At 39.0% G+C, this 15,739-nt stretch overlaps 1 protein-coding gene across 3 annotated transcripts in view; it reads right to left on the bottom strand.

Moving 5' to 3' along the window:
- The window catches only part of rimbp2a (RIMS binding protein 2a), an 89,652-nt gene extending 74,263 nt beyond the window's left edge, over nucleotides 1–15,389 (bottom strand). For 2 of the 3 annotated variants that reach the window (XM_042510000.2, XM_088070992.1), the window contains exons 1-4: nucleotides 15,275–15,389; nucleotides 14,850–14,974; nucleotides 11,643–11,786; nucleotides 387–518 (exon numbers count right to left, since the gene is read on the bottom strand). In XM_042510000.2, the coding sequence (XP_042365934.2) occupies nucleotides 387–518; nucleotides 11,643–11,780 (270 nt within the window). In that variant the 5' untranslated portion in view covers nucleotides 11,781–11,786; nucleotides 14,850–14,974; nucleotides 15,275–15,389. Of the gene's footprint in view, nucleotides 1–386; nucleotides 519–11,642; nucleotides 11,787–12,634; nucleotides 12,785–14,849; nucleotides 14,975–15,274 lie in introns of those variants that run through there. The other variant, XM_088070991.1, reaches the window with a different exon arrangement.
- Between the last annotated feature and the right edge of the window lie 350 nt (nucleotides 15,390–15,739).

Genomic DNA, 15,739 nt, shown 5'->3' with positions numbered 1-15,739 from the left:
ACACGCCCCTCCTTATCTATTTTACAGCACATTACACATGCCCACGTCTGCATTACCAAGAACCAATCAGAGGGAGTTTATATGCACAGGGCCATGCAAGTCACTCCGCTATACACAGCTGCGTCCTTGAAGAATATAAGCTGCAACAGGAACTTGAACATAGCGACTTACTGACATATATGCAGTGAGTGCCATGATAATCACATCTTCAGTTTCAATTCCAGAGGAGTTATCAGTAAAATGTGTATGATGATGTGCTCATTTGCAGGCAAAAAAAATGTCATCTTAAATATGAGCAGCGCAGATTCACTGCAAAACACAGAGATTATGTGCATGTCTGTATAAGGAAAAAAGGCAAAAGTGGGGTGGTAGGAGTGGAAATTTACCAGTTTCCTGTACTGCTGTTTCTCTTGGCGAAGCGTGGCTACTTCAAGCTTCAGAGCTCGGTTTCTCTCCTCCAACAATCGAAATCGAAGCGAGAGCCCTGTAGCTTGCTGAGACGAAGCATCATATTTTGACTGCAAGAAAAAAAATAAAGATGTGGAAATTTACCCATTTGAGACAATTTTGGTATTAATACTATCTTGAGAAGATGTCATACTATACCATTTAGTATTAGTGGCCCCCAAGTATATATATTACTTGGGGGCCAAAATGACAAAATGACAGGAGGCCAGGGGCCAGCAAAATCCTAGATGTTTATCTAGGATTTTAGAACATTTTCAAGATATTAGGAAATTTCTAAGGGTTTTTAGTACATATCTAGGATTTTAGGACACTATATATATATATATATATATATATATATATATATATATATATATATATATATATATATATATATATATATATATATATATATATATATGTGTGTGTGTGTGTGTGTGTGTGTGTGTGTGTGTGTGTGTGCGTGTGTATATATACTAAAAGCACAAAAACATTCCCCAGTGTGAATCACTTTATTTCCATTGTGAATTAGAAAATAGTTGGGGGGTCACCCAGCTCCTGATCCGGGGCAAAATTTGGCGGCCGTAAGTTGACTGTCACTGGTCTAGACCAAAGTGGTGAAGAGTCCGGTATAAAAAGTTGGTATACATGAGGAGGAAACGAGCACTTGATTAATAGAAGTTGTGATAGAGGACATAGGGCTACTGTCAATCTTGCTTACAGTGATGTACTCAGGCTTTAGTTCCATCCCATGGGGTCAGTCACAGGAAAAGGATTACCAGGCCTGAAAATGAAGCTGCTACTGCAACAGGTTCTGAGCCTCAGTGGGATTTGCCAGTCAGTGTTTTTTCTCCTCAGAAGTTTTCTTGATGGGTTAGAATGGCCTTTGAAAGTGAATTTTTCACTCTAACGCTTGAACCCTCCGTGAAAATGCACTGCATATCTGTAATAGGCAGGCTGGAAGCTTCTCTCGAGGTCTGTGAATACTTTCCTGTATTATTCAGTTGGTTTTCCTTCATGCCAGATGTCTATTTGTATAATTTGATGGCACTTTTTTGAGTTTAAAATTGCCTTGTTTTTTAAATAGCTGTAAATCTTGTACTTTTTAAATATTCTGTTCACTTTCAGGCCACCAGAGGGGCTGCAGATAGTGGAGGAATGGTGCAGCTGTTTGGCTGAGGTAAGGGAGAAGGCTGATTCAGGATAAGTGCATGTAAACTCTGTCTATGCCTCATAAAATTACAACCTGCAAGGATGTGAGGATACCCTTTGCCCAAAGAACTCTTCCCCATGAGTTAATCTCAAAATGGATTTGATGCTCTGCTCCAGAATATCTACTTTTTTTTACATGAATGTATGAAATGTGAACAGTTTGGGGAGCTACAATCTGAAATCCCAAATGGGGTGTAGTCTTCCCATTTGCCTCCTGAAAAAGCACACTTAGCCCACCCAGCCTCTCCACGGCTATAAAAGGAAAACATTACCACCCTCGACAAAAGAAATCTGTGCTGCATTACTCACTACTTACTTACTAAGCCTGTTCCCTTTTCTCTTTATCTCTGCTCTCCAAAATTTAAATTACCTGTTTTCAAGGTGAGAGGAGGTGAAAATATCAGGCCATTGTTCTCTTCAAGCACTTTTTTCCATGTGGTAACCCCTGAACAGACCAACCAACAGATGGTTCTGATATCAGTTTATATTACTCTGATATATCAATTTGCATGATACCAGAGCATTTGGTATCTTGTCAGGCACACAAAAGAACTCACACATAAATAACAACCAAATCCCCTGACTGCAAGCCAGACTATCATTCTCACTGCAAAAAAATACAAAAAAGTTGCAGGCAATATGTCCGTTAACACAGACAGCCAAAGCAACCAAAGCCAGTATGATGGACCTGCCAAGCGGACAGAAAGACAGCCAGATACACCTGCTACTACAGCAGACCTGCCAAGCAGACAAGCTTACAGATAGACCCACCAGTGTAATATGGTGGACCTTCCAAGAACAGACAGAGAGACAGATAGACCTGCCAACCACTACTGCGGGTTTTCCAAACAGACAGACAGACTAACACATTCAGTCAGTGAGATATTAGGCCATATGGACATCCATGTGAAAGCTGATTTACGAGTCATTTCGACCAGTAAACCACTGGTGCAAAAACTGAATGTGCTTTATAAAAAATAACAGGTTATCACTTTGGTGACCTGACAACATGTGGTTATAAAATGAATTTTGCTTGTGGTTGACTCAGGTCTGGAGCAGCTTAATGGTACTCATCATCACTCATCAGTGCCAGCTTGAGACATCTACTTGAGACATGATAGGTCAGTCAGTACAAACAACAGAGGACTGTAACCAGTCCTGTGTCGGGGCAGGGCCCAATTGTGCCCTACACTTGAGAGGCATCATCCTTGTACCAAGAGAGCTGCCAAAGCTGCTGTGACAGGAGCTGCGTCAGGGTTGGGAATCATGACGCACTCGTGAACTCTGAGGCCACAAAATATACTGACAACATCTCCTGATAAATGTGAGCCGGGGGGGGAATTCAAAAGGACACAGTGAAAAGTTATAGAGTGCAGACTCTGTATGAGACATCACAGCCCGCCAAAAGTAAAGCGAAAATATTTCAATCGCCGGTGGCTGGCTGCAATATAGATCATAAACTCCACCCCTTCTATGTTAGCAGATGGGACATTGGCCAAACTAAAATTTGTAAGTACATGGCAAATAAATTTTTCCTCGGTAGTTCTGATCTCAATGGATGTGCAAGTGTTCTTTTTTCTGATAAGTTTGGTTTTAATTAGCTATTTGATGCTATAAAAAGGAGGTTCAATGCAATGGTGCGCTCGCCATCAGTGGCGCTGGTCGGAAAGGGTGAATGGACGGAGTCTTGATTTTGCAAAGACTGCTACTGTGCAGACTCTGGCTCCAAATGACGTCACAAGTGCAACTTTGAAGTGCCTGTACTTATATTTTTGTATATATTTTGTATATTTTTGTTTCATTTTTGTACTGTGGCAGGAAGTGAAGATGCGTCGTCCCAGTCGGTTCTAATTCTGATGCCATCAAATATCGCTGCTTCGTTAGTAATTTCCGCATCAGTCACCAACGAAAAGTAGCAATCCTGTATGATCTACCACAAAATTGCATCAGTTTGAAATGCTGCCCCACAATAACGTAACTTAAGGAGGTGGAAAGTCCCCACTGGGCGTGCAAGCGAGAGGGGTGGTTGATGGATTCAACAAACACCGGACTGTCACCCAGGAGCCTGGTGTTTGCTTCCTGTGTGAATATCAAGCTAATCCATGTTGGGGTTTTTTTCTACACCTAACCACATGCAATTGTTGCCTAAACATAACCACATGCGTATCTTGCACGAGGAAATAAACATCAACACCAGGCAGTATACAAACGTTGCACATTTATTTTGAAAAATACTGTATGCGAGCAGAAAATGTACATTTTCTGTGAAAGCGGGAATGTATTTTGAAAAGACACAATGTATGTAACAGGCATCATAATGTATGTAGATGTCAAAATTCCTGTGAACATGCAGCAATATGTGACGAGTTGGGATTGAGAATATGTTGGTCCTCCATCTTTACATACAGTCATTGGTACAGAGAGACACTCTGAGTCACTTATCTACTCCCAAAAGGTGTTGTCTCGTATGCTTTCTGAATGCCAGCTTTTCAATTCAGTGTGGATGAGCAAATGGCCTTCTGCACAGCATGCATTGTAACAAATACATCCAAAATTTGGCATTCATACATCCAGTCATTGATAGAGCAATAGATGCATTTTCTGTGCATTTTTCATACACTTTTTCATGTTTGGTAAGAAGGTCCACAATGTTACACCACTGTGGATAATCAGAAGAAAAGATTTTTTAAAATATAGCGTCTGAATAAGCAGATTGAGAACTCATAAAAGGATTATATATTATTCATTAAAGACTGCACACTAGACAGAAAGAATGAGAGCGAGATGAACCCGCAGCAATCACCTTGAGACTCTGAACATCAAACAAAGAATTTTTCTTTGTGTATGTGTTTAATATTAGGTTTTTCTCTTCCTTTTCTTATCCATCTCAGTGGGACAAACGCACACAAACAACAAAATTAATAATAATAAAGTGCTTGTCTCCATCAATATCTCATAAGTTGCTCTTATCCAAGCCATGCGCTGTATTAAAAATGGCTTCTTTCCTCTCTTACGTCTTTTGATCTTATTAAATAAAGCTAGTCCATCCCAAGGGGTCAGTAACAGGCTCAAGATTACTTGAGCTATAAATGAAGTTTTGACTGGAGGTAAGATGCAGCTGAGACAGCACTTAGGAAATAGCAAACAGATTTGCCGGCGTTTGTTCTTACGGAAACAGATTTCCAAGCCCTAGTGCTGGCAAATAAAGCCATGTGAAAAAATGCTTGAGGTAACATCTACTCTTCTGTATACACCCCCTGTGTCCTGCCTTGCCATTCAGGTATGCAGCACTTAGAGGAAGACTACAATAAAGTAAATTTAACCACATGTTAATTCTTCTGACAGGAGTAGCTAGGCAACTTCTGGGTAAAGCGATGTCTGTTATTTCAAGTATCATTTATTGATCTGTTCAGTGTCCTTCACCTTAGTTTTGACAACTCTCTGGTTAACGTGTGGTTATGATCAGGCACAAAAACCACTTGGTCATGGTTAGGAAAAGATGCTGTTTTGGTGTTAAATACCTATTTTTGGTATCACAATCATGAAAATGCTGCAATGTCTCACTAAAAAAACACAAGGGGCAAGATGGATAAAACTGTGTAGATTCAAGACTAAATCTGTATGTATGCACAGAGGCACAAAAACAAGCATACACATTATTTTCATCAGCTTCATAAGGCCGTGCATATGCCTGGTTCTTTTTTATAAATCTCAATCTTTGTAATTCTGGGCGCACAGGCACAAGTATGTGCCACAGCTGAGATTCACCTGACCAGCACTGCTCACAAAGGCAGTGTGTCCCCAGCATCAGCGAGGATTTAACTTTAACTTCAAGAACAAGTTAAAGTTAAATCCTTGTTCTGGTTTCTTCCTTTTTTTTCCCCTGTTACAGGGGTTCTTTTTTGGGAGTTTTTCCTTGGATGATGTGAGGGTCTAAGGGCAGAGGGATGTCGTACACTGTAAAGCCCTCTGAGGCAAACCATGTTTTGTGATAATTGGCTCTATAAATAAAATTGACTTGACTTGACTTGACTTGATTTACACGGGGGCAGCACACTTCACAAGTCGCAATTGAACGGGAAGTTTATAGAAGCATTCCTGAGAAAACAACTATTACATTATTACAAAAATATATATAAGTCAAACTATAAGCAACATCTGTAGAGACATATTTCTCACTAACAGGAAAAACAATAATAACAGCAAACTTCATTTCTGTGAACTGTCTGACATGCACGGCACTTTTGACAACAGACAGGTATAAGCTGTAAATGGAACACACATTTCAAACTGTTGAACAACTGGAGGCTGAGGTAACTGTTTATTAAGCAAAGCAGATAATGTGGGTAGCTATTAAGATGTTACAGCATATAATTATGTAATAGGGGCTTTCTAGTATTTTATGCCATGAAGTTAGGCTTTCCTTTACTTTTGCAGTATGTAATAATTTTAATTCGTCACAACACCAAGATATGTTATGTGTGCATTGATGATACACCTAAAATATAATTTTCAGGATTTTTAATGCATTTCTTCTTTGTTGGATGTCTTATGGTGGAGGGACACACAGAATGGATTAGGAGAGCAGCATGTGGTGGCTGGCTTTGAACCAAGGGCATTGTGGTTAAGTGGCGTGTGGTCTGCCAACCGACCCACCAGGATACCCCAAGGTAATCTGATTTTGACCAGAGTGAATTAAATAGATTGCAGTATCGCCATCTGGTGTGTGAGTGAAATACTTGCTTCAGTGCTGTCTGATGCAGTCAGCCGTGAATGTAAAGCTATTAGGCTGCCTTTAAATGGATTTTCAGAAGGAGAAAATCAGTCTTTTCAATATTAAGCTACTCTTGTCCAGCGAAAGTCTTGTTATGAATGAATGTGTCTAACTTGGAGTGGAATTCAGAGTTATAGTTCCAGAGTCAACTACTCAGGACAGAAACAATTCACCATCATTCACAGACACTTAGTCGCTGCTCCTCATAAAAGGCATACTTGTGTTTCCCAGAATGTATTAAATGTCTGCGCACAGCAGCATCAAATCAAGGGTATCAACAATCTAAAAAAGGGGGTCTTGCCGGGACAGACATGTCTGTTTTTGCAGATACAGATAGTGACAATGTCCCTACCTTAAAGGCAGTACCCCTTTGTCCCAGAATGACTCTCTTCCCTTCCCATCATATCACAAGCTGGCAGTGAAGGCGGAGGTGACGTGTCCACACGTATGCACGTGAATGCCGGTGCATGAGTGCCTGTGTGTGCAAATGAGCACTTTTGGTCTGCATGCCACTGGAACACGCAGGAAGTCTCACACACACACACACACACACACACAGAAAACAGCAGTAGCTTGGCACTCAGACACACAGACACTCCCTGAGTCCCACCCCTGAATGTGTTAACGCTTCCTCTCGCGCTCTCTGCTTCATCCTCCAGTTGCAGTTTAAAAATACCCCCCCCCCTTTTTCTTTTTTGCTCTGTGTCTCACTCGTCGCAGACGTGTGCACGCCCCGTTCGACTGGCCAAAAACGTCACATATGCAAAAAAAGAAAAAAAGACATGTGGGCAGCTTTCATTTAAATGGACTGTGCAAATCTGTTGAGCAGTGATGTGTAAATCATTACATCATAGTTTTTTTCCCTTCGACTACATTTCCCAAACAGAGCAGATCCAGCATCCCTGCTTCCTCTGTTTCTAACTTATTAACAGATGATAAAGGTTTCTGTTTTGCTGACAGGAGCATCCTACATTTATGTTATATCTCATACATATCTCATTAAATTACAGTATTTCCTTAGTATTATTATTTGTAACTTTCCTATGGCTTTCAATCAAATTTCTGACATTTTCCTGGTCGGACCCCGGTATATACACCCCTTTGCATCTCCACTTCCCCAAAATCTCTGGTCAGAGGACTCTAAGTGAATCAGTGGTGGTTTTAGTGAAGTCGCATCAGCAGCAGCCACTCTGTCGATAGGCATTTAACATTGGGATGGAGGCACAGGACAGAGGAGAGGACAGAAAGAAAGACACTAAGTGTGCGTGAGTGAGAAGAGAAAGCAGAACGTACGCTCTGTTCCACTCTGTTGCCTAGCAACACTTGCTCGCTGTCTGTTCCCCATCCTTACTGAAGACGCATTGCTCTCGTTGAAGTGAATGGGTTTTCGGGCATGACATGAAGCCCTGTGAGACCGGGGTTCAGGAACAGATGAAAACTGGATTAGGCAGAAATATGCAGTGACCCTTTAAATATGCAAATAGCTGAAGGCGACGTGTCATTTCATTACTAATACAAGCTGCTACCTTTGGAATATGTCAGGGCTTTTTTTTTCAACTTGGTGGATTTTTAACAATGATTTTTTTTTCCAGAGGAATGCTGTCCTCTTCTGGCCGTGTGGATTAAATGTAATGACAGAAAAATCCAAACACACAGAATGGTTTTACTAGTTTCTGTAGACTTGGTGACGCGTAATGACTCATGTCATGTCACATGTTTTCCAGGAAGCAAACATTTTAGATTTTGTATCAGCACAATAAAATGGGGATGTAAAAAAAAGACCAACAACATAAAAACGTATTATTCTATAAACATATTTCACTTCGAGGTCTGAGTGTTGTCACTGGCTATGCTTACATGCACACTAATATTCCACCATTATTCAATCTATACCACATTACAATGTTTATTTACGATAACTTCTCAGCAGAAAGTCCTTGAGTAGATTAAATAAAATGTCAATGCGCAAACTCTTTCTCAATTAGTTAATTTTTAGCCACCTAAAAAAGTCTCATCAAAAACAATCCAATCAGTTTAAAATGTTTAGAATATTTTAACCACTTTTCATTGCCATCAGACAGCCTTTTCTGAATGGGAACCGTAGCTGTTATCATTAGTCATTTTTCTTTGCAGAACACTGAGTTGCTGGTCTACCGTGGTGCCGATGTGTAAATATGTAAGGTAGAGCAGCACAAATATTCAAATACAGCGTACACTTACACTGATTTTTTTAAGGTGACTAAAACATGTTTTGCTGCAGCCCCATCTACAGCAGTACATGGTTTACTTTACGTGATGGTAGATTTGGTTTATCAAAGTTGATAGAAAAGCAGTAAAGCACATAAAATAAGCACAGAAATTACTAATTGGACCATTGTGCTAAACTATACATCTTCTATCTTATATTACAATTATGTTGAAAATGACAACAGAGATCAAAATGTTTCCTGATTTTATAGATCTCCATAATTGTCATCAACTGCCAGTTTTCTACATGGAAGTGGTTGTTGTTGAGAGTGCAACATCACAGTGACTCTGTCTATGACATTACTCTAAATTTGATGCAGGTCATGTTAATGGCATAATATGCTCAGATATTCTATACTAGGCCCTTTTACAAATCTAGCATTTCCTGATTAAGACATGTGGGATACGTTGGTTTTATGCAGGTTTTAATAGCATTCTTTGGACTTGTATACATTGCACAAATATTAGTCTGAATTGGGGTTTTTACTGCAGTTAGAGACACATGGCCTCCTGTCTGTTTATGATCTGCAGAGCAGATTGTTGTACTGTACAACTCGCCAACTGTTTGCAAGGCTGTGGTTAGAGATGCATGCCCCAAAAGAAAAAGTCACCTGTCTTGTCACGAGAAGATACACACCTACTTTTAAACTTCATGAAAGACTTGGATATCATCATGTTTTTGGATTTGCGTAATATCACAACGTCAACCATTAAATGAGGCTGGTGAAGGAATGAAAAAGGGAGTCTGTGTTCGTGCGGTCCAACAAGTCCACCACTGGTAGGAAACTTTGAAAAAAAATCCTATTATGATGCAAAGTGGAAAAATGACAAGCAGCCCCAAATGTTTCACTTTTCTATAGTTTGAAATTATGAACGACACATTAAGGCACATTAATCAAAGTATGCATGGCTGCATGAAAGGAGTATAAATGAAATATTAATATTCAATTGACATGTTAACAGCTAAGTGATTTTGTCTTTTTTGGAATAAGGGCAAAAAGTGAAGTATTTTGTGCCTTTAAACGCACTCACTGAGCCATGGCAGTTGTGTTTTTATTAAGAATGACAGCGAATTAAGCCTTTAACAATCTATCATGTTAGGCAGCGAATCGGAAGAAGGACACAACATGCAAGTTTCCATCAAATCTCCCAAAACTTTGTAGCATAGGATGATTTAAAAACCGAACAGCAGACAGGTGTGCATTTGTTAGGGTCGGATGAGGTAAAAGACTATTGAAAACAACGGATTAGTGGTCAAAAACACACAACTTTCAACTTTATACATGTTAAGAGAGGAGGAGCTGGAATCATATTAAATAACTTTTGGCATCAACAGTGGTGTTCGGACGAGAGGACAAAAATAGATGGCGAGATCACATTTAATTACCACTCGGCACGGTTTGGAAAAAATCTTAAATGAACTTTTTATCTGCTTGCGTGTTCTGCTTGCTGTATTTTTCAGAAAAGAAAATACAGCAAATAGACCTCCCAGTGAAAAGATATTCAAATTACGTGGGGAAGCAGTGACCTCATTTAGGATCCTTGTGGCCTGGGGGCAGAAGCTCATTCTGAGCCTCTCAGTGCTGGCCATGTGTATCTTCTTCCCTAATTCAACAGGGAGAAAAGGGTGTCATGCGGGCGGTTGAGAGTCATAATAATCCTCCTCGCCCTATTTTTTGTAGCACCTGTCCTTTAGACAGGGAAGGGCACTGCATATTCTTAGATAATTCTTGTTCAGATGAACAAATCCCTTTTTGCAGGGTCTTGTGGTCCTGTTCGAGCTGTTACGGTACCACACAGTGATGTTCCCCATCAGGACGCTCTCTATATTTGAGGGGATCCCTGGAATTTTTTTGAAGCACCTGAGGTGAAAGAGTCTCTGCCTTGTCTGTCTCACTACTGATTCAGTATGCAGCACCCAGGTCAGGCCTTCAGTTATGTGAACACCAAGGTACTTAAAGCTGTCCACCCTCTCCACTGAGGACTTGTTGAATTTCCAAAAGTCCATGATCATCTCCTTAGTTTTGCTGTCGCTCAGGAGTAGCACATTGTCCTAACACCAGTGGGTCAGATCCTCTCCTTCCTTTATGTAGGCCTTTTTGTTGTTGATTGTGATCACTCACACTACAGCTGTGTCATCATCAAATTTGATGATGGTGTTGGGAATTGAAATGGTTACACAGTTGTGTGTTTCCAACGAGTACAGCAGGGGGCTCAAAACGCAGCCCTGTGGTGCTCCAGAGTAAAATTCTTTCTAGAAATGCTTGCAGTTAATTGGCCATTTAGTAGGAATTTGAACTTACTATATATGCAGGACTAAATATTTGATAAAAGTTTGAGTTGTGTAAAAAAGTACACACAGGGCAGATTATCAGACAATCTTTAGATGTTAAGCCTCTTTTTGTGATGTTGTTTTGCATCTCTTTGTTGTCGTAATGCATCTTTTTGTGGTTTTGTATGTGTTTATAGTTTTTATGTGTTTCTTTGCCGAGTTGTGTGACAATTTGAGGTAATTTTGAGGGGTTTTTTTGTCTGTTTTATGGCTTTTTGTGGCTTTTTTGCCCCTCTCATAGTTGTTTTGTGTCTTTTTGCAGTTCCATTGTGTCTTTTTGTGGTCATTTTGAATCCCTTCTTGATCAGTAGGTGTTAATTCAAGTGACACTTTGCAAGTAAAGGTCAGGGGGTCCACTCTTACATTTTGGTCTCTTGGCCTGTGTCCAGTAGGCCCGTTCAGTAATCCTTCCATGCACATTTACTGCCATTGCATAGACCTATTTCTGTGCAGTTAAGAGTGTATTGAAGAGTGTATTATGAATTTCTATCATAGTGGTTTTATCATGCAGTAGCCGTAGCAATCTCTAAACCCATCTGCTATCAGTCTGACAATACAAATATGCAGATATCTGTTTACTGAGATTCCAGCAGTAGTAACACAGGCCTACAGTATGTGGCACCACAATACCTTGCCCTTGCTGTGGAGGTGGTGATGGTGTATGTTTCTGGCAGCGATCATGGCCAGCTGTCTTTGGATCCACTGTAACTCCATCTGCGACTGCCTCAGCAACTCCTCCACGTTAGCACCTGACGTGTGATCCCGCATTATCACCTGCAAAACCCACACAAGCAGTGATTACACACGCTGCAAACCTCACACTCTCCTCACACTTACTGAATCACACACACAAAAACAAAACTACAGTAATAATAAAACAGCATTAATAAAATTACAGTTTCTTACAAATGGCAGGACAATTTACCTAATTGTAGGGATTACTATGCCACCCAAAACAATACAAAATAAAGCCACCAAGAAAAAAAAAGTTTTAAAGGAGCAGTGTGTAAGATTTAGTGGCATCTAGCAGTAAGGTCTCTTCCTTTGTTTTGGAGAACAAATGGACCAGGTGATTAAAACCAATATTAACATAAAATAAAGTTGTTTCATGTTACAAATTAGTGTTTTTCTGATGTTCCGCTCATTGTGGATTGGCTGCTAACAACAGTGGCCAACGCGAAAACACGAATATTCCTATCTAGAGCATATGGTTTGTCCATTCTAGGTTACTGTAGAAACATGGCAGTGTAACACAGTGGACTCTGCGAACAAGGACAGGCTGCCTATGTAGATATTAATGACTCATTTTAAGGTAACAAAAGCACAACAGTTATTATTTTCAGGTGATTATACACCAAAGAAAACAGACTTATTATAGTATATTCCATTTCTGCCAATATATCACCCTAAATCCTAAATCACTACAATTCAAGCAAAAAATAACAAAAAATGTACATGACAGTATTTTTTATTTTTATATTATCATTACAGATTTTCCCCATGCTCAGCTGGCTTGCAAAAGTAAAAAACAAACAAAAAAAAATGTGCAACTGCATTTAGAACCAAACACAGAAAAAACTGTATGGCATAATGAATCTAGCACAGAGTTTCTTGGCACTTACTGTACAGTTCTTTCATCTTCTTTCGCTATAATCACATAACTTGTTTATAACTGTAAGAATATAATCAATCCCTTACAACAGCAGAGTCCAATTTAACATTGCTGTCCCCTGCATCAGTGCGTCTATGCTGAATGGTGTGATTGATATATACATGTGTGCCCATGTGCATGTGTGTGTATTCAGAAAGAGAGAGAGAGAAACATTCAGTTACATAAGAGAGGATTACTGTATCACAGCAACACAATAACAGCAGAGCGTGGAAAAAACATCAGATTTTTATAAGTCAGTTCTAAATCCCCATCTATGCTGTCCTGTTTTGTACCTTTGCGCAAACACACACACACACACACACACACACACGAATACCGTATTCATACTAACTACAGTACTACACAGTGACATGCAAGGTTAAGAAGGTTAATGCTGCTTGTACCTCAGGAGATTTGACTTATCTGACTCTACTGCTGGATCATAATCAGCTGATTTCACTCATCTGTGTTCCATCTTTTAATGCAAAAAAACTGCAGAACAAGATCAAGTTAAAAACTGATTAGTGATACTCAGAAAGTGTTTTCTGGATACTAATCAAAATCAAGTGTCTATACAAATAGGCAAATGGGAAATCAGTGTGATTTGTTTTTTATGCTTGCTTTTTCTCAGAGGTAATCGGGAAAAAAACTAACATTAATCAACTCCCTCTTCCCCTGTCTCGCTCTCAGAGCCTCAGCCAACTGCTCAAACAGCTTTTCTGTGCTGACTCACCTTGGACAGCTTCTATTTCCTCGCAGGGGACTGGAGGAGCAGGACAGACAAAACAACAACAACAAAACACGAAGCTCAGGAGTCCTGTAGATTTATGCAGTAATGTCCCATCCTGCCAAACCATCTAACCTGCAGTGGTAAGCATCTCTCTCACAGACTTATCAAGAAGAGGATGCTGTGCGTACGTCATTATCCAGGCCTGAATGGGGCTTTTAATTTGCTATCTACCAGTTAATCAGTATATCAGCTCATTATTATAATTAATTTCATGTTATTGCAGGTTTTTTTTTTAAAAAGTATTTCATCTCCCCACGAAGATGATAGTAGTACTAAGGATGCACAGTACTGGATTTTTTTCCAATATCCAATATATAACAACTAATCTGGGTGATACTGGTATCTATAACCACTTTTTCCCCACCTAATTTTAGTGATTATCAAGTATCTCTTCTGTAGTGGAGTCAACATCATATAATGCATACTAACTTTTGTTGTCTTTATTTATTAATGCATATTTTCCTCCTTTTTTCTTTGCCCTCTGATAAAATTACAAACCAGGAAGAATTTTAAACATTAGAGATATTTTTTTACAATTTCAAAATTATGTTAACATTGTCATTATCTACCTTTATCATTTTAAATATAGATTGTTTGTTATTCTGATGTACCACTGGGTGACACACCTATTAATGTAATTTTTCATTTAAAAAATAAATGTCATTAATACATGTAATTAATTAGACATGAAATGATATGTCAATAAAAAAAATATTATTTTATATTATATTTATACTATGCATACTCTTATTGTGATGGCTCACCAGCAGATAAATAGACAAAAAAAACAAAGCTAAGAAAAATACTTCAACTTAGGGTTGATTTTTGTACATGTTCAAACTGCCAATATAAAAATGTATGTCACATCAGCATGAATTCAGCATGTTGGCCGATTCAGATATTTCATTTTAAAGCCAATATCAGCCAATATCAGCCAATACTGATGATGTGCCAATATTATCGTGCACCCCTAAGAAGTAAATTACTATTATGACACCATGTAGCTTTAGATTGAGCATGTTTCATTGCTGCACTGTTTACCATTAGCCACCCAATTTAAAAAGATCATTTTAGATATCATAGTGGAGCACAGTTTTGGGGCCAGTGCTTTTTTTCTTTAAACGAAATAAAAAGTCCTTCTTACAAGATTTTAGTTTTTTAAAGAAGCTGTAAATGGTTATTTGTGTTAAATTTTCAATGAATGCATTTTTCAGTAGGAGTTTCAGAAAAGTGGAGAAAAACTTTTCAAACCTGCAATTTGCATATCTTAGAACGATTAAAAAGCGAGTATCTAAGGGTATAATGTTGCACCTAACTGTCTGCAACCCTTAAATGTTGCCTTAAACATGCATAGAGTGAAATATTTTGGGGTAAAACGCTGCTGAAAGATTTTTACCTATCCAAATGATGCTCGTCTGTGTCTCATCCTCCTCACAGTGATCTCCTGTTCTGCTGCCTCCTCACCTTCCCGCTTTTGGCAGAGTCCGGTGCCATTTGTCCGCCTTGAAATCCTCAATAAGCCTTATAAAAGGAAATAAAGATACATAAACACTCCAAATTTTGAATGCAAAAGAAAACGGATGCTTTGTATCACTGCAAAAACAGATGCTCCTGAGCGTGTCCGTGTGTAGGTACGTGTTTTGGACAGCTTCTCCCTGATTTGACTTGCTCTTTTCAAACACAAGTCAGATATGATTCACAGTTTTCTCTCACGGCGTTGTTGTACACAGAGCAGCCTGCTGTGTGACCATATGGCACAATAAACAAGAGGAAGAAGTACGAACAGGAGACGGAAAAGAGCATTTAGGGCTAACCTCTTACCTGTATTCACAGTATGAGGAGAGAGCTGGCCTCCTGCTGGTGTCAAAACTTTTCTTAGTGTTAGCATAAAATTTAGCCTTCGCTACTTCCTGTCAAGAACACACCCACACACGGGGTCCATCCACACAGGGGCTTTCTAATTACGTTCAAATTATTTATTTGCAATTTCTGTCGCAATTTATTTAATTTTATTTTAGATATTATATGTTTTCCATTATTGTAACTTATACTATGCTATTTTTAAATTATCATTTTGTTTTCACTTGATTTTTTTTTTTAAATAAAAATATAGGCTATTTAATTAGCATAATTAGCATAGCAATGGTGGAGGGAGCTTGTAGAAAATCTTGTACTCTTCATTAATCAATGAAGGATAAAGTAAACTTATTAAATAGTAACACAAACTTGATGAATATTTAAGTAAACTCGATGAGTAAGGAAATAAACTCAGTGAGAAATTGTAAA

The sequence above is a fragment of the Plectropomus leopardus genome, chromosome 20 (assembly GCF_026936395.1).
Source record: "Plectropomus leopardus strain MGB_pleo_1.0 chromosome 20, ASM2693639v1, whole genome shotgun sequence".
Classification (NCBI taxonomy): domain Eukaryota; kingdom Metazoa; phylum Chordata; class Actinopteri; order Perciformes; family Serranidae; genus Plectropomus; species Plectropomus leopardus.
The sequence above is the reverse complement of the archived record's forward strand: the minus strand, read 5'-3'. Positions and strand labels throughout refer to the sequence as shown.